The sequence below is a fragment of the Salvelinus fontinalis genome, chromosome 40, assembly GCF_029448725.1.
Source record: "Salvelinus fontinalis isolate EN_2023a chromosome 40, ASM2944872v1, whole genome shotgun sequence".
Classification (NCBI taxonomy): domain Eukaryota; kingdom Metazoa; phylum Chordata; class Actinopteri; order Salmoniformes; family Salmonidae; genus Salvelinus; species Salvelinus fontinalis.
Genome location: NC_074704.1, coordinates 5,520,822 through 5,540,860, shown reverse-complemented (window position 1 = coordinate 5,540,860; position 20,039 = coordinate 5,520,822). Strand labels below are relative to the sequence as shown.

Below are 20,039 nucleotides of genomic sequence, written 5' to 3'. Positions count from 1 at the left end.
TTTGGATGTTTTCAGTGTATTTTTAACCCTTTCAGACAATGGATTAATCGATAATCAAAGTTCTCAAGTCTGACAGCCCAAACAAAAACACAAATTCTCAGTCAAAAACACAAGTCAGAACACAGCCTCTCGATTCTCTCATGTGTTTTCAGGTCCTCTGACTGGGAAAATGTCTTTCCACAATGAGAGCAGTGGTATGTCTTCTCCTCCTGTGTATTTGTATGTATTGTTTCATGCTCTTTCAGGTACCTTAACCGGGTAAATCTCTTTCCACACTGGGAGCAGCGGTACATCTTCTTGTGTTCTCTCATGCTGGTTCAGGTTTCCTAACTGGGAACATTGGAAAGGCTTTTTTCCTGTGTGTGTCTCTTATGTGTTTTCAGGCTCCCTAACTGAGTACAACTCGTTCCACACTGGGAGCAGTGATGTCGTCCTGCTGGTTTGGACGTCTCTGGGTCTGGTTCCCCTGAAGGACTCTTCCTGCTGTCAGAAGGAGAGTCTGGTCTCTCTCCTGTCAAAGACAAACAGATTATTTAATTAAACAGACTTGAATGAAACCTCCACATGATAAAACTTCCTATGACGTTTAATCTAGACTAGTTCCCTCAATCACCTGAAGTCAGTTTTCACAAGTATTATTAAACCGACTTCAAAATGCAGGTCTCTATGTGCTTCTTAGGATGTCTGTCAGAGCAGCTCATAGATTACTGCACCTGTACATAGCCCATTTATAATTTAGCCCAAACAACTACCTCTTTCCCTACTGTATTTATTTATTTAGCGACTTTGCACCCCATTATTTTTATCTCTACTTTGCACATTCTTCCACTGCAAACCAACCATTCCAGTGTTTTTACTTGCTATATTGTATTTACTTCGCCACCATGGCCTTTTATATATTTTTATTTTTATATTTATTTATTTTGCCTTCACCTCCCTTATCTCACCTCACTTGCTCACATTGTATATAGACTTATTTTTCTACTGTATTATTGGCTGTATGTTTGTTACGCTCCATGTGTAACTCTGTGTTGTTGTATGTGTCGAACTGCTTTGTTTATCTTGGCTAGGTCGCAGTTGTAAATGAGAACTTGTTCTCAACTTGCCTACCTGGTTGAACAAAGGTGAAATAAAAAAATAAAATAAAAAAATGTCCAGCCAGGTGATTCACTTCTAACTTAAGTCTTGCAGGTGTTTACATGGTTTGACACATCTGCCAGGTGATTCACTTCTAACTTAAGTCTTGCAGGTGTTTACATGGTTTGACACATCTGCCAGGTGATCCACTTCTAACTTAAGTCTTGCAGGTGTTTACATGGTTTGACACATCTGCCAGGTGATTCACTTCTAACCGAAGTCTTGCAGGTGTTTACATGGTTTGACACATCTGCCAGGTGATTCACTTCTAACCGAAGTCTTGCAGGTGTTTACATGGTTTGACACATCTGCCAGGTGATTAAAAATCTAATTTCAGTACCAGTGTATTATATATATCTTTTTTCACCAATGTCATGAAATCCAATTGCAACTCCTCTACGGACTCGGGGGAGAGGCGAATGTCGAGAGCCATGCGTCCTCCGAAACACGACCCTGCCAAGCCGCACTGCACATCTTGACACGCTGCTCGCTTAACCTGGAAGTGATACTGCCTGGATTAGAACCATAAAATGATGCAGCTAATGATCATTAGATTAGAACCAGGGACTGTAGTTAGGCCTCTAGTGACGCCAATGACAAGCATATCCATTACATGATGCAGCCACCACCATGCTTGAAAATATGTAGTCAGTGATGTGTTGAATTTGCCCCAAACATAACGCTTTTGTATTCAGGATATAAAGTTAATTTTCTCAATAGGGGGGGCGCTATTTCCACTTTGTAAAAAATCGTTCCCAAATTAAACAGCCTCGTACTCAATTCTTGCTCGTACAATATGCATATTATTATTACTATTGGATACAAAAACACTCTCTAGTTTCTAAAACTGTTTGAATTATATCTGTGAGTAAAACAGAACTCATTTTGCAGCAAACTTCCTGTCAGGAAGTGAGAAATCTGAAATCGAGGGCTCTGTTCCAGGGTCAGTTTATTAATTTGCATGGAATCTATGGGTCTACATGCACTGCATACGCCTTCCCCTAGATGTCAGTAGGCAGTGAAAATTGGAATGGGGTGTATAGCTCTATCTGAGGCCGAATAAGACCTGTTGGAATGACGCGACCACTCTTTCCTTTCTTCACCATGGCGCGAAAGGGTCACCTGGATTGTGTTCTGAAAAGCTTTCGTTATCGACGTTAGATATCTCCGGCTCTGATTTTATTTGATATATGTGTTAAAAACATCATAAACTAGTTATATTAAACCGAGTTATATCAGTTTATATCAGTTGATTGCGATTTTCGGTATTTTGTTTGTTATGCGTTCTGGTGAGTTGGGCACTTCCGTGCCGCATGGCCAGCTTTGGTTGCTAATTCGACAGATGAAGAGGGCATTCTACAACCAAACAACGATTATTCTGGACAAAGGACCCTTTGTACAAGATTCTGATGGAAGATCATCAAAAGTAGGAACCATTTATGATGTTATTTCGTATTTCTGTCGAAAATGTTTAGACTATATTCCGCCCAGATTTCGGGCGCTGTCTCACTATAACGTAAGCTGTATGTCGTACTAAGGTTACTTTTAAAAATCTAACACAGCGGTTGCATTAAGAACTAGTGTATCTTTCATTTGCTGTACAACCTGTATTTTTTAGTAAAGTATATGCTTAGTTATTTGATTAGATGATGTGAGTGTCAGAAATATATCCGGATTATTTTGTGCAGTTTGGCTAGTATTCACATTGTTCAACCACGAATTGTACCGCTAAATATGCACATTTTCGAACAAACCATATATGTATTGTGTAATATGATGTTATAGGACTGTCACCTGATGAAGTTTGAGAAGGTTAGTGAAAAAATTAATATCTTTTGCTGGTTTATTCGCTATCGCTAACGTGCCTTGAATGAATGCGGTTGTGTGGTAGGCTATTGTAGTAAGCTAATATAATGCTATATTGTGTTTTCGCTGTAAAACACTTAAAAAATCTGAAATATTGGCTGGATTCACACGATCTGTGTCTTTCATTTGCTGTACGCTGTGTATTTTTCATAAATGTTTTATGATGAGTATTTAGCAATTTACGTTGCTCTCTGTAGTTATTCTAGTTGCTTTGGTGAGACTTGTGATGGTGGCTGCAATGTAAAACTATGATTTATACCTGAAATATGCACATTTTTCAAACATAACATATGCTATACAATAAATATGTTATAGGACTGTCATCTGATGAAGTTGTTTCTTGGTTAGTGACTATTTATATCTCTATTTGGTCGGTTTTGTGATAGCTACCTATGCAGTAAAAAAATTGTGAAAATATGCGGTTGGGTCTTTTGCTATCGTGGTTAGCTAATAGAAATACATATTGTGTTTTCCCTGTAAAACATTTTAAAAATCGGAAATGATGGCTGGATTCACAAGATGTGTATCTTTCATCTGGTGTCTTGGACTTGTGATTTCATGATATTTAGATGCTAGTATTTACTTGTGGCACTGTGCTAGGCTATGCTAGTCGGCTTTTTTACTGATGAGGGTGCTCCCGGATCCGGGATGAGTACCAAGTAGAAGTTAATTGCTTTGCCACATTGTTTTTCAGTATTACTTTAGTGCCTTATTGCAAACAGAATGCATGTTTTGGAATATTTGTATTCTATACAGGCTTCCATCTTTTCACTCTGTCATTTAGGTTAGTATTGTGGAGTAACTACAATGTTGTTGATCCATCCTCAGTTTTGTCCTATCACAACCATTAAACACTAACTATTTTAAAGTCACCATTGGCCTCATGGTAAAATCCCTGAGCGGTTTCCTTCCTCTCCAGCAACTGAGTTAGTGACTGGGTATATTGATACACCATCTAAAGTGTAATTAAGAACTTCACCATGCTCAAAGGGATATTCAATGTCTGCTTTTTTTTACCCATCTACCAATAGGTGCCCTTCTTTGTGAGGCGTTGGAAAACCTCCCTGGTCTTTGTGGTTGAATCTGTGTTTGAAATTCACTGCTCGACTGAGGGCCATTACAGATAATTGTACGTGTGGGGTACAGAGATGAGGTAGTCATTCAGACATCATGTTAAAACCTGTCTAGGATCAGCGTGGCGCTAGCGGCACACCCCCCCCCCCCCCCACTGAAAAACCAGTGCCGCGAAATTCAAAAAAAATATTTTTTTTAAATATTTAACTTTCACACATTAAAGTCCAATACAGCTAATGAAAGACACAGATCTTGTGAATCCAGTCAACATTTCCGATTTTTAAAATGTTTTACAGGGAAGACACAATATGTAAAGATGTACATCTATTACCTAAAAACACATTAGCATAATCCACCATCTTTTATTTGTCCACCAACACCAGTAGCCATCACCAATTCGGCTAAACTAAGATATTTATAGCCCCTAACCAACAAAAAAACTCATTAGATGACAGTCTGATAACATATTTATGGTATGGGATAGGTTTTGTTAGAAAAAAGTGCATATTTCAGGTAGATGGCATAGTTTACAATTGCACCCACCGTCACAAATGGACTAGAATAATTACAATGAGCAACGTGTTTACCTAACTACTAATCATCAAACATTTCGTAAAAATACACAGCATACACGAATCGAAAGACACAGATCCTGTGAATACAGACAATATTTCAGATTTTCTAAGTGTCTTACAGCGAAAACACAATAAATCGTTATATTAGCTTAGCACATAGCAATTAGCAGCCCAGCATTGATTCTAGCCAAAGTGAGCGATAAAAGTCAACATCGCCAAAAGATATTAATTTTTTCACTAACCTTCTCAGAATTCTTCCGATGACACTCCTGTAACATCACATTACAACATGCATATACAGTTTGATCGAAAATGTTTATATTTAGCCACCAAAATCATGGTTAGACAATGTGAAATGTAGACAAGCTGGTAAAGAAAAAGTCCTTGCGCCACTTAGACAGTGATCTACTCTTATACATAAATACTCATAAACGTGACTAAAAAATATAGGGTGGACAGGGATTGATAGACAATTTAATTCTTAATACAATTGCGTTATTACATTTTTTAATTTATCCTTACTTTTCAATACAGTTTGCGCCAAGCGAAGCTACGTCAAAAAACATGGCGTCCTAAGCCACTAAAATGTTTCGACAGAAACACGATTTATCATAATAAAAATGTCCTACCTTGAGCTGTTCTTCCATCAGTATCTTGGGCAAAGGATCCTTTCTTGGGAGAAATCGTCTTTTGGTGGAAAGCTGTCCTCTTGCCATGTGGAAATGTCAACTGCGTTCGGGATGAACTGAAAAGCGTGCCCAACTTTTCACATCGTTGCAAAAATAAATGTCCCAAAATCGCACTAAACGGATATAAATTGCTATAAAACGATTTAAATTAACTACCTTATGATGTTTTTAACTCCTATAACGAGTGAAAAGATGACCGGAGAAATATAACAGGCTAAACTAACGCTTGGAACAGGTGCGCGCCGGTGTCCTCTAGGCTCATGACGCAGCTCCAAAAGAATGACTAGCTTCAGGGTTTTTTCATTTGTAGGGCCTGTGAACGCGCAATCGACCCCATTGGAATCGTCATCACGTAAAGGCATCCAGGGGAAGACGTAAGAAGTGTCCGTATAGTCATAGCAATGACAGTGCCCTTTTAACTGACTTCAGAAGAGTGGCCAACATTTCTCAAATCTGACTCCATGTCAGGGAAATTGCTGTAGAATGGGCTCTGTTCCACTTAGAGACAAAATTTCAACTCCTATAGAAACTATAGACTGTTTTCTATCCAATAATAATAATAATATGCATATTGTACGATCAAGGATTTTGTGGGAAGCCGTTTAAAAAATTAGCCAAATTAGCATAAATAGTCTAAACAGCGCCCCCATCCCCAACAGGTTTTAAACACTATTATTGCACACAGAGTGAGTCCCTGCAACTTATTATGTGACTTGTTAAGCAAAATCTTTACTCCTGAACTTATTTAGGCTTTTAATTACATTTGTAAACATTTCCAAAAACGTAATTCCACTTTGACATTATGGGGTATTGAATCCATTTAACCCCAGTATCTCTACTTGCACATTCATCTTCTGCTATTCACATTCCCTACCATTCCAGTGTTTAATTGCTATATTGTAATTACTTCGCCACCATGGTCTATTTATTGCCTAACCTCTCTTATCCTACCTTATTTGCACATGCTGTATATAGATTTTTCTACTGTGTAATTGATTGTATGTTTGTTTATTCCATGTGTAACTCTGTGTTGTTGTATGTGTCATTGCAAATGAGAACTTCTTCTCAACTAGTCTACCTGGTTAAATAAAGGTGAAATAAAAATACATTTTAAATTCAGGATGTAACACAACAACATGTGGGACCAGTCAAGGGGTGTGAAAACTTTCTGAAGTCTCTGTATATATAAAACTCCCCCCACCCAGCAATCTAATAGCATCAGTAAAATCTGTTGAAATAAAACCACAGATAAATATACCTAACATAGTACATCTATTAAACAATACATCACAATACAGCAGAAATAGTTACACATTATAGAGACCCATTCCTGGATGTACAGGTCTGTTGGATAAACCTCCAGAAATAGTTACACATTATAGAGATCCATTCATGGTTGTACAGGTCTGTTGGATAAACCTTCAGAAATAGTTACACATTATAGATCTATTCATGGATGTACAGGTCTGTTGGATAAACCTTCAGAAATAGTTACACATTATAGATCCATTCATGGTGGTACAGGTCTGTTGGATAAACCTTCAGAAATAGTTACACATTATAGAGACCCATTCATGGATGTACAGGTCTGTTGGATAAACCTTCAGAAATGTCCGCTGCTGATTTCTTCCAGGTGTCCATAGCGGACACCCTGGTCCTGTGAATCCTGGCCGTGGACAAATTCTCAGTCAGAAACACAAGTCAGAACACAGCCTCTCTATTCTCTCGTGTGTTTTCAGGTCCTCTGACTGGGAAAATGTCTTTTCACAATGAGAGCAGTGGTATGTTGTCTCCTCCTGTGTATTAGTGTGTTGGAAAGGCTTTTCTCTTGTGTGTTTTCTCTCGTGCGTTTTCAGACTCCCTGACCACCTAAAACTCTTTCCACAGTGAGAACAGTGGTACGGCTTTTCTCCTGTGTGTATTTTCTCATGCATTTTCAGAGTCCCTGACCACCTAAAACTCTTTCCACAGTGAGAACAGTGATAAGGCGTTTCTCCTGTGTGTATTCTCTCATGCGTTTTCAGACTCCCTGACCACGTAAAACCCTTTCCACAGTGAGAACAGTGATATGGCTCTTCTTCTGTGTGTATTCTCTCATGCCCAACCAGGGCCCCTAACTGAGTAAAATTCTTTCCACAGTGGGAACAGTGATACGGCTTTTCTCCTGTGTGTATTCTCTCATGCGTTTTCAGACTCCCTGACATCCTAAAACCCTTTCCACAGTGAGAACAGTGGTAGGGCTTTTCTCCTGTGTGTATTCTCTCATGCCCAACCAGGGCCCCTAACTGAGTAAAATTCTTTCCACAGTGAGAACAGTGATACGGCTTTTCTCCTGTGTGTATTCTCTCGTGCGTTTTCAGACTCCTTGACAACCTAAAACTCTTTCCACAGTGAGAACAGTGATACGGCGTTTCTCCTGTGTGTATTCTCTCATGCATTTTCAGACTACTTGACAACCTAAAACTCTTTCCACAGTGAGAACAGTGATACGGCTTTTCTCCTGTATGTATTCTCTCATGCGTTTTCAGGACCCATAACCACCTAAAACTCTTTCCACAGTGGGAGCAGTGGTGTTGGTTAGGCGTCTCTGGGTCTGTTTCCTCTGAGGAACTCTTCCCGCTGTCAGAGTCTGGTCTCTCTCCTGCCAAAAGACAAACAGATGATTTAGTTAAACAGAGAGACCTGAATGAAACCTGCATTAAATAAAATTGTCTTCCTATGAGGTTTAATCTAGACTAGATCCCTCAATAACCTGAGGTCAGTCTTCACAACATTACATCATTAAAAATAAACTTGGTGACGGTGAGATTTAAAAACTAATGATGTAGAGCTCGAAATCTAATCTCTCAGGGAATGTCATGTTTACAGGCTGAGCAGAGCTCTATAATAATAGATAATGTCATGTTTACAGGCTGAGCAGAGCTCTATAATAATAGATAATGTCATGGTTACAGGCTGAGCAGAGCTCTATAATAATAGATAATGTCATGGTTACAGGCTGAGCAGAGCTCTATAATAATAGATAATGTCATGGTTACAGGCTGAGCAGAGCTCTATAATAATAGATATTGTCATGGTTACAGGCTGAACAGAGCTCTATAATAATAGATAATGTCATGTTTATAGGCTGAACAGAGCTCTATAATAATAGATAATGTCATGGTTACAGGCTGAGCAGAGCTCTATAATAATAGATAATGTCATGGTTACAGGCTGAACAGAGCTCTATAATAATAGATAATGTCGTGTTTATAGGCTGAACAGAGATGGTTGTTTGCCATTCTGTGAGACAATTAAGTTGTGATTTTGTGGTGGGGGGGGGACTCTGATCGTATACACGTTACAGTTAAGCAATAAGACCCGAGGAAGTGTGGTATATGGCCAATATAGCATGGTTAAAGACTGTCCTTACGCACGACGCAATGCAGAGTGCCTGGATATAGCCCTTAGCCGTGGTATGTTGGCCATATATCACAAACCCCTGGGGTGGATTATTGCAATTATAAACTGGTTACCAACGCAATTAGAGCAGTAAAAATACATGCTTTGTCATGCCCATGGTATACGGCCTGATATACCACGGCTGTCAGCCAATCAGCATTCAGGGCTTTAATCACCCATTTTAAAATGTAGCTTTAACATTCTATTATCACATAAATTCCTATAGTACAGAACAACATTTTCAAGTATAGAATTTCAGTAGCATGCTGCTTAAAAACCACACATTCATTCAAAACCTTTAAAGAGTTAGAGCCCGTTTTTAAGACAGTACTTACTGGTGGTAATCAGATCTCCTGATTCCTCTGTCAATATGACCGTTATCTCTCCCTCTTTCTCCTTCTTCACTCCAAAAACTGCCTCCTCCTCTTTCTCTTCCTCTTCTTTCAATGTAACATCCTCTTCCACTCTGAATGCGTCTTTCTCTTCTTCTTTCACTGTAACAGCCTCATCCTCTACTTCTTGTTTTACTATCACATCATCTTCTTCCTTCTCCTCTTTCACGACAATATTCTGCCCCAGAGCTTCTTTCTCCGTCCAGCAGACCCCCTCTTCTTTAACGAGAGGGGGGATATTTAGTGAGCTCATGGTCGGGGATAATAGCTAGCTAGCTATCATTAGCGACTAGGCTAATGCTAACTTAACCAGCCAGCTACTATAGCTGACTCATACAAAATAACGTAATATTAAATTAAATAGGTTAACAAGTAGATACTACCTAAGTGTGTCGAAAACACAGTAGGTAATATACACCGAAAGCGAATAAATAGTTTGAATCTTTCGGCTATGTTGGCTAGCAAGCTACCGAGGTGGTTGACGAGCTGTTTATGAAGAACCGTCCACTAGATTATACGTCACGCTGGCAGCGTCGCATGAAAGACGCACATCGCGGTCTGCTGACTGGAGGGGAAACGCAGTTGAGGATCATATTTTATTTTCAGACAAAGATTATTGTAAATATATGTAATTAAATAATACCATTATAGTGAGACATACAAAGACAGGAATGTGTTGATTGATTAGTGCGAATATTTTTTTTTTACTACTGCACATTTAAGGCAGTTTCATTAAGTCAAAATAAATCTAAATAATTAGCAAGCTACTGTAGGTCCATACTGCTCCTACATTGTGTAACAATACATCACATAGATGTATATAATGAACAGACTAGGTCTATACTGCTCCTACATGGTGTAACAATACATCATGTAGATGTATATAATGAACAGACTAGGTCTATACTGCTCCTACATGGTGTAACAATACATCATGTAGATGTATATAATGAACAGACTAGGTCTATACTGCTCCTACATGGTGTAACAATACATCATGTAGATGTATATAATGAACAGACTAGGTCCATACTGCTCCTACATGGTGTAACAATACATCATGTAGATGTATATAATGAACAGACTAGGTCTATACTGCTCCTATATGGTGTAACAATAGATGTACACTACCATTCAAAAGTTTGGGGTCACTTTGAATTGTCCTTGGTTTTTAAAGAAAATCTAATTTTTTCATTTATTTACATGTTTTTGCTTTGTCATTATGGGGTATTGTGATGTCATTATGGGGCAATGTGATGTCTTATGGGGTATTGTGATGTCATTATTGGGTATTGTGTAGATTGATGAGGGAAAAAATGATTGAATCAATTTTAGAATAAGGCTGTAACGTAACAAAATGTGGAAAAAGTGAAGGGGTCTGAATGCTTTCCAATTGCATTGTATATATAGGGGCAGTACTTAGTTACATCACTTCATGAAACAGGAGGTACAAATATATAACATAGATTCACAATATCAACATTCAATGTATCAAAATATATGACCAAGCTGGAAGTGGAAACGCCAGCCCAGCCACAATCCTAGAGGTTCACTGATGATCAACCTCCTCCTTCACATCTGACTCCTGATGATCAACCTCCTCCTTCACATCTGACTCCTGATGATCAATGATGATGGTCTGGGCAGGTGTGATGTAGTTAATGGAGATGGAGGTGTGTTCTAGTGGGTCTGGACAGGTGTGATGTAGTTAATGTTTCTATGATGTTGTTTGTATGTGTATGTTTTGTATTGTTTATAAAATAAAATATTAAAACATTTCCAATGCAAAATTACACCTCACAGTTCTATTTTTGGAGTTATTACATTAAACCAATCAGAATTTAGAAGAATGCCAAAGTCAGGTGTGAAGTAATATGGAGGACCAGCCTATGATGTATACTACAACAGAAATAACTTAAAATGTATAACTTAAAATTAAACCAATAATTTGCACTCATGACTTGAGTGATTAAAGTAAACCAGTTTTGTAAATACATAATGCCATCTAACCAAATATCAAAGAAAGTTAGCTATATGCAGTTATCTTAGCCAGCTAACGTTAGCTATATGCAGTTATCTTAGCCAGCCAGCTAACGTTAGCTAAATGCAGTTATCTTAGCCAGCCAGCTATCATTAGCTATTTGCAGTTATATTAGTCAGCCAGCTAACATTAGCTATATGCTGTTATATTAGCCAAGCCAGCTAACGTTAGCTATTTGCAGTTATCTTAGCCAGCCAGCTATCATTAGCTAAATGCAGTTATCTTAGCCAGCCAGCTAACGTTAGCTATATGCAGTTATCTTAGCCAGCCAGCTATCATTAGCTAAATGCAGTTATCTTAGCCAGACAGCTAACATGAGCTATATGCAGTTATCTTAGCCAGCCAGCTATCATTAGCTATTTGCAGTTATGTTAGCCAGCCAGCTAACATTAGCTATATGCAGTTATCTATATGCCGTTAGCCAACCAGCTAACGTTGGCTATTTAGCCAACTAGCCTAACCAGCGTAGCCAACCAGCACGGTTATGGTCAGCGAGACCAACTAACGTTCCCGGAGAAAAAGTTACAAAACTCCCGTAGACTAATTCACAGAGAACATGATGAAAAGTAGTGATGGGGAAACAAAGCTTCCTGACGCATTGGTGCTTTCCAGACAATTGTGTCCAAAATAGGTTCATTACTCAAGGCTTTGAGCGACACAGAATTTAGAACAGCCACATTTTTATAGATGAAGTCACACGCCGTAGCAGCGTAGCCATTATGTCATATATTAAACCACTGGGCGTGTTCGAGAGCATCAAATCCATGCTGCGTTGTGGGTAAACGGTGACTGGCTGACTGATTTATAAATAATAATGAGTAGTTATTTATGATGCAAGGTGATTTGTAAATTAGTCAGTCAGCAGTCAGCAGCCACCTGCACTGTCGGCTGCAATGTCGAACGAGCCCAATTCCAAACCAATCAGGTGTTCGACGAAATGATTCTTCAGACGTCGTTGATCACGTGCTGATGATAAAGTGACACTCCTTTGAATTATACCGCTTAGCGACTTCAGTACATGCCTCATAGCTCCAGTCTCAAACTTAACCCCGTTCCTGCTGAAGAAGAGAAGATCTGCTGGATGGAGAAAGAAGCTCTCGTGAAAGAGGGGGAGGAGGAAGAGGAGGCTGTTATACAAAAACAAGTAGAAAATGAGGCTGTTACCGTGAAAGAAGTAGCGAAAGACGTTACAGAGGAAGAGGAGGACGAAGACGTTTCAGTGAAAGAAGAGGAGGGTGAGATGACTGTCACATCGAAAAATGAAGAGGACGAAACTGGCTATCTGGTCCCGGTTTCCCAAACGCATCTTCAGGCATCCGGTTCTAAAGATGAACGGAACACTCGTAAGTACTAAGATGGTTTTGAGAAGCCGTTCCCTGAGTAACACTCGTAAGTACTGTCTTAAAAACAGAAGCACAAACTCTGCTGTTGTTGAACTGATGTTTGGTGTTAAAGGGGAAATGTGCAATTCCTACATCCATATTTGGACTTTAAATTATTTATTTATAGCCATTGATTTTTGAAGAATATAACACATGCCTCATGAGCTTAGTTCAACTGTTTGCCCCATCAGAACCCCAAATAAGCTTTTTTTACTCCAATGTTTATCAACAATGTAAATCAACACTGTATAGCCTCAACATGGTTAAAACTATAATGTTGATATCAATGGATGGTCAGTCCTTTGATCCATAGTCTGTCTATGAATTTGAGAGTTATTACATTTCTCCAGCCCCATCCATCATCTTATTACCAAAACAGTGGTGGAAATACTGCTTGGTTATTCGTTGAACTGCAGATTGGTTGGTTGATTGTTGTGTGGCTTTTTTAAAGGGGCAACCTAGTTTTTAAACAAACAAAATGGCTGCCCAGAGTCCTGAGCTGTGTTAGAATACTCATACTAACTGTACTATTTGTGATGTTAATAGAGTATATAGTCTGCTTATTGGTCATAGTATGATGTAGTTAGTATGAGTATTCTATTTGTGATGTTAATTGAGTATATAGTCTGCTTATTGGTCATAGTATGATGTAGTTAGTATGAGTATTCTATTTGTGATGTTAATAGAGTATATAGTCTGCTTATTGGTCATAGTATGATGTAGATAGTATGCCAAAAGTTCCCGGTTGTCGTACTACATTCGCCAAAATAGGACGTAAACACGCAGTACTTTAGGGCCCATAATGCAATTCTTCAGGAAATGGGCGTGGCTTTAACATTTTCAGGTTAGAAGAAAATGGGGGAAAATATGCAGCTGAAGTCCAACGAGAGAGCGGATACAAATGAACTGCTTTAAATAATTATGACAAATTTTGAGCAATGCAATAAAGTAATGCCTTTTCAAATAAGTTACCTTACACGTTATGTTAGCTACACTATCCTTACAAAACGCATAGCATATCTTTACAGCAGTATGTACCAGTATGTGAGCTAGCTACCTAACGTTAGTTGGCTACTTCTACATCAAACTTGCCAGTATAGTAACTATATTCTAACTACCCAATGTTTATTGACTTGATTAGAGCGCAGAATAGCTGATGTATTTAATAACGCTCAACACCCGTTGAATATGGCAGGTGTCAGTAAACATTTCTGCAAAAAAGCTCAAATTTGTTGGCAGCAGCACAGTTTGTCACCAACGCTCTGGATAACATGAAAACAGCCTAACCAGCTCTGCTAGGGGGAGTAAAATGGTAAGAGTGAGGTTTTCTCTGATTTGTGTCTAGCAAGCTATCCAACGTTAGCCAGTTAGCTTGGGTGCTTTACTGTCATTGTGAGGTCAGAACGCTTGGAATGACCCTACTCCTCAGCCATATAGTATTTGTTTACAAACAGTGGCCTTATACAAGCTTATGTTTTGGTTTCTGGTGGGGTAAAAACGGTTCAAACATTTGAGGCATTTATAAGTTATATTCTTCAAGAATCAATGGTTATATAGTAAATGTGTCTTTCTATAACTGCCAGTGTAGATTTCCTGTTGGGGTCAAATTGTTAGAGCTGTTGATAAGTCATTGTATAATATTCTGGCAATTCTTTTCATGCCATTACATTAAATGCAAAATATTGTATTTTCTTAGCAAGGACTTGCTCAAATAATCTTAGCTGATAATCGCTAGTTAGCGGGCTAGCTAGCTTGCTAAATGTATTAAGAGTCCGAGCAAACGTACCTAGCTAATACTGCCTGTTACCAGTGCTGGTGTAGGCCTAGATAAGCATGTTTGTGCAGCGGTATCTTATCAGAGAGGAGTAAGCGAAGTATAAATATGTTGGCTAGCTAGCCGGCTACATGAAGTAAAAAAACAACATGTAATGTAACATCTAATTAGGGTCAACTGGAGACACTGACCAACACTTTGGTTCCTACCATGTCTTCTTCTCTGAGGTGTATTGTAAAATAAACATGAACCAAATTCCTTCCACTACCCTGAATTTCAAACAAAAATGGTACTATTCAGATCCCTACACAGGTTCAGGAACCTGGGAGGGGGGGAACGTCTTCATTCAGTACTCCCTGTAACATTTAGTCTGAAGTCCTGGAGATCCAGAAATCTATTTGCCGCCTTCACAATGATGTCTAGCTTCTTATGTTTTATTCGTTTATTATTAATGCAATTTATCACTATTGCAGTGAGGGCAATGCAAATGCAAATGCATGCTTATTAGTAACTGGAATTTTCATGAATGCGTGCAGCGTCTGGTTGCTCTTCATTACACACCACAGAGCAGCAAACATCATTTACATCATCAACATAGGAATCACCCGTTTTATTAAATAATTTAGACAATAATGACTGGAGGGAACCAGAGATCAAGATAGCCCAACAATAAGAAAACAACTCTTACTTAGCATTCTCCTCACGCTGCTGCTGGCCTTCGTGAATTCTGACGTTATGCTCCTGAAGTTTCCAGTAATAGGCTACAACAGCAGTCGGCAACCTTTTTCCATTTGTAGTGCCAATTTATCTGACCATTTCTACTGATCTGGTGCCAGTTATGATTTTCATATTCACATTTTACTGGAACAGTTTAATTTAATTTATAATAGTAATTATAATAGTCTTTGTATCTCAAAATCATTATCTGTGATTAATCTACATTCTATCTAAATGAAAATTATACAAATCTAAATAACTTTTATTGCCATTGCTAACTATGTAAAAATATTCTACATAAAGCCAACAAATTAAAACAGCTAGAAAATATCCATATCAAAATAAATCACATTGGCTGCTCATGGCCTGTCTACATAGTTGATACAATGGTTCAAGTTCTGTCACCTTGGTCGGTCCGAAACTTGATATGAAATATTCTGGGCCTTGAGAGTTTCCCTCGCCAGTGAGTTTGGGACAGACACAGCTGTAGGCTATTTGTGTAAGGAATAAGAAGTAATCAGGTATTTTATGACATTTCCAGTGGATCAGAGCATTACATTTTTCCCTTTTCATGTCAATTGTTTATCAAGAGTGAGAGCTGGAAATATTTTACAAATACTTAGAGGAACTATTGTCATTTGCCAATTGATTTTAGTAAGACTTTGTTTACTTACTGTTTGAGGTGAAGATAAAATTACTTTGAGAAGCTCCACAAATCATTAGTGGTGGTGTGTAAATACTATCAGACATCCCCAAATAGGTGCATCGCTCTCTGCCCTCTGTTTGCTAAAACGCAATTTGGTTGCAGAAACTCCTCCAAGCTAATGCGGAAAACGCTAGTTATACCAATACCATAGACCTATTGTAGGAACCATAACTTCACCTAACAACAACATAGACCTACTGTAGGACCTATAACTTCACCTAACAACAACATAGACCTACAGAAAGGTGCCTATATTGGAGACCAAAAGTTGTCTGGCACACTGCTTTGGATTTCAACAACTTTAAAAACGTATTTCTAGCATACAATCGTCGATGTTACTACTAATGGGAAAACAAGACAAAATATGACTTGTTGTTCACTTGACTGTCTTAAGACAAATGTCAAATAATGAACATTCATTAGAGACGTCATTGTTTCTACAACATATTGGCTACGCTGTTGGCATCACCTTTTTACAGTGGATTGTTGCTGTTGTGGGCCTTAAACCATCTGTCTGACTTTTTGTTCACACAGGAGAGAGACGTGACTATTGTGGATCCTCTGGGGGGCCTCAACAACCTCATGATGCTGATGAGGCAGAGCAGAGTCTCTCCACGTCAAAACACCTCAAGAAACACCAGCAGAGACCCACAGGGAAGAAATCTCACTTCTGCTCTGACTGTGGGAAAGGTTGCACATCTTCATCAGAACTTAAAATACACCAGAGAACACACACAGGAGAGAAATCTTATAGCTGTGATCAATGTGGGAAGAGATTTTCAACATCTAGCCAGCTGACTCTACACCAGAGAACACACACAGGAGAGAAATCTTATAGCTGTGATAAATGTGGGAAGAGTTTTACTCAGCTAAACAACCTGATGGTACACCAGCGTACACACACAGGAGAGAAACCTTATAGCTGTGATCAATGTGAGAAGAGTTTTCCTGCATTTAGCCAGCTGACTTCACACCAGAGAACACACACAGGAGAGAAACCTCATAGCTGTGATCAATGTGACACTCTGATAAAAGATCTCTGATCAAACATCAGAAAATACATGAAGAAGTTGTTTCATGATATCAATGAAATGATGTCACAATGTAGAATGTTTTAACATTGTAGAAGGAGTATTTTAATGATGTTCTACCTTATCGTTTGCCCTGTTCAATTGATTGCAGCATGATATGGATATTAGCCTCAAGGGAAAATCCAGGCTCTGAATTGAAAGAGTATTATTTAACAAAAAGTGACAAACAAAAAAAAGAGCTGTGTTACACTTACTGCGTTGGTGACCCACTTTAATCAAAATGCAGCACTTCAAAATGTAGCTAGCTGTTTTCTACAAGTTGAAAAAGCTGCTTGTTTAAGAAAATACATGTAATATGATCATTGTTGCAGATGTTTGTGTATATACACACATGAAAGCAGTATAATAAATTGGTCTATAATCAATTTTATTAACAATCTGACATCACTCCAGTATTTCTTGACAACAATCAAATGCTAATTGTCTTTATTCCACTACTGAAGAAGCATGACTCAAATCACCTCATACTTCAAACATTCAGCCTGACAAAAGATACATGTTTTATTATTCCATGCCTCACCATTAAGTAATTATTGCCAATACATATTAACAAAGGGGTGTACATTTGGTTTTGATATTTCATATTTACAATTATGTAACTTTTTGTAATCATAATTATTTATGCAACCAGCTGACCATTTTTGGGTACAATTATATTGACAATGTTGCCCTGCTTTTAGAATATCAGGGTTCATTCTCAGATGTGCTAACCCAAATGCATGACATTGGGGACTGGGCCCCGATCAAACAACATGCCTATCGAGTGAACCCTGAAAAGAGAAAGAGAAGTTAGGTGGAAAGTTACTACGGATATTGCAGGAGTTGGTTGCTGATTGTCTCAAGGGTGGGCAGTCAATAAGTTTTGCGTTTAGCCAGTGCGTTGCCATAGATCACTATTTATTTTGACTGCACGTTTTTCCGTATTGGAGACAAGTTTTTTGGGGGCTCGTTCCAAGGGGACGAGAGTTCTAGAAGCTAGTGGGTTTTAGGATTCTTTTGAAAGAAAAAGGATTTAAAAAATAATACTATTGTATATTATTATTTAGAAATGTGTTTATTCTTGTTTTTAATTGTTGACAGCCAGTAGACACCATGTTTATATTGTAGAAGCATTGTAGTTGATTATGTGAAATGAAGTTATTTTCTGTTGGTGGTGAGCAAACATGTCCAACAAAAATTTAGGATATATTTGTTGTCTAAAGGGGGAAGGTGTTACAGGCTTTGGTTTTTCCATTTATGTTTTGAGGTTGGATTTCAGCACGTCTAGCTCGTTAGCACGTAGGACGCACTGATTGGTGTCACCTTGTTAGTCAGTATGTGTTACACCTGTGCTGGCTTGTCCATCTCGTTAGTGGGAAGGTGTTTCACCTGAGCTGGTCCAGTTTCTTTTTAAGAGTGTCTGGCCCAGTGCTCCAGTTGTCTTGATAGATGTGGAGAGTCAACACCTTTAGTTGCTCCACCTTTTCTGTTTGCTTCCTGTCTTTAAGTTTGGTGTGGGTTTATCTTGGGCAGATTTAGTGGGTCTCATGGTGGGTGTCTTTTAGGTCCCAGTTGTTGTTACTAGTCAACTTCCAGTGGACACCCCCATAGTGTATTTCAGAGCCCCTCCTAAAAAACAAGCCTATATTTTTGGTTGGATATTGCATCTAATCAATGGAATTTCCTTAATGTTCATTAGTCTTTCAGTTGTCAGCCTTCTGTTTTTTATCCTCATACTAAATATTTATTTTCATAGTTTTTTCCTGTGAAACCATTGAGTTGCATCCATGTTTTAAATGTGCTGTATAAATAAAGCTTGATTTGATTTGAACAAATGAACCCAATAACTGACCAATCAACAGACTCTTGGTCTATCTTAGTTTAAAAAACAGTATCACTTTTCCATCCTGCTGAAGGCGTGGTGGAGTGGTAAACACCACCCCCGGCACTACCAGGGGCTTGAGGTGGTCTCCCACAGCTCTGCTTAAGTCATGTTCTGTGGCCTTGCTGTTCCGTTTCTTGACTGCCCCTGCAACACAGTAAGCCCCATCCCCCTCTCCCTGCCTCTCCCTGCCCCCTACAACTACGCTGCTGGTCAGAGAGAGGTCATACATTCCTGAGTAGAAGACCCTGGCCACGCAGTATAGCAACTTTCATAGAGAACAAAGGGATTTCTTCCACCTCACAGAACTTGAGGTACGAACAAATTTCATGTTCCGGAGAAAGTATAAAACATCGGTGAAGAATCCAGATACGAACTGGTCCGTTTGTTACAACTTGGGGAAACTCTCATGGGAGACTGTGTGGCTACATTACCATACCGCTGTTTATATAATAGCCTCAGATATGAGATTTACATTTAATTGTTGTATAAGATGAATGAGTGAGTATGATACTGTTTGTGTAATTGTGTAATATGATTTGGGACTGTTCAATGAGAAAAATACAATTCCCTTTTGATTTGAACTAAATCAGAGGACCGCCCCTGAGCCCAGTTAGGGTCAGACATCCTGGGACAGCCCCTTTTCTGCCATTCTGAATAAAACCCAACTTTGAGAAATGATCACCAGACCGAGCTTACCTCAATTACGTGATGGCTGAAGGTTGCAGACCTTTGCTGAATCTTTTAACCATACCACGTGGTTAAACTCAGACTATCGATACCGACAGAATAAGAACAAGTCTTTGATAATTGATTACTAGTCCGCAGCTAGGAATTCGGTATCATTGAACGTGAAGAACGACAACCGCCGAAACATCCATTCTATAACGAATGTCACTCTGAACTATCCACTATAACCACGACCCCCACTCCCCCTTTTGTCTAACAAACCGTGATGCCGGTTTAGCCCACTAGGGCCGATACTCCTATCATTTCTTGTATGTACTTTGTTTGTTTGTTTATGCATTTCTGTGAATTACTTAGTTAGTAATAAATAAATTATTTAAGACAATTGATGTATGGATCACTCATAGTTAAGACTGGGTTCGTGCAGATAACCAACAATTTGCGACGTTTGGAATGAGTAACGTGAGGTAAAATAAATAAATCATTAATCAGAAGACTATTGATCAGATATGAAAATATCTGAAAGGTTATGTTGGGAAATAATAACTTTGTGTCTGAATATTTTCCTTGGTGCCCCGACTTCCTAGTTATTTAGTTACATAATTA

At 38.7% G+C, this 20,039-nt stretch overlaps 2 protein-coding genes across 3 annotated transcripts; one reads left to right on the top strand and one right to left on the bottom strand.

The window, feature by feature from the left end:
• Positions 1-381: 381 nt before the first annotated feature.
• On the bottom strand, positions 382-9,690 carry LOC129839906 (zinc finger protein 501-like). Of its 2 annotated transcripts, XM_055907620.1 has the most exons (3): positions 9,118-9,689; positions 7,883-7,982; positions 382-511 (listed from the first exon to the last, which is right to left on the bottom strand). In XM_055907620.1, the coding sequence occupies exons 1-3, from the start codon at positions 9,425-9,427 to the stop codon at positions 487-489; spliced, it is 435 nt and encodes a 144-aa protein (XP_055763595.1). In that variant the 5' UTR covers positions 9,428-9,689; the 3' UTR covers positions 382-486. The 2 variants fall into 2 exon arrangements, with proteins under 2 accessions (XP_055763595.1, XP_055763594.1); XM_055907619.1 differs by lacking the exon at positions 382-511 and having other exon boundaries at positions 6,078-7,982; positions 9,118-9,690.
• A 2,288-nt stretch (positions 9,691-11,978) lies between these two features.
• LOC129839935 (zinc finger protein 22-like) lies at positions 11,979-18,699 on the top strand. Its single transcript, XM_055907659.1, has 2 exons — positions 11,979-12,558; positions 16,329-18,699. Exons 1-2 carry the CDS (start codon positions 12,234-12,236, stop codon positions 16,835-16,837), a joined length of 834 nt encoding a protein of 277 aa, XP_055763634.1. The 5' UTR covers positions 11,979-12,233; the 3' UTR covers positions 16,838-18,699.
• The last annotated feature ends 1,340 nt before the right edge of the window (positions 18,700-20,039 follow it).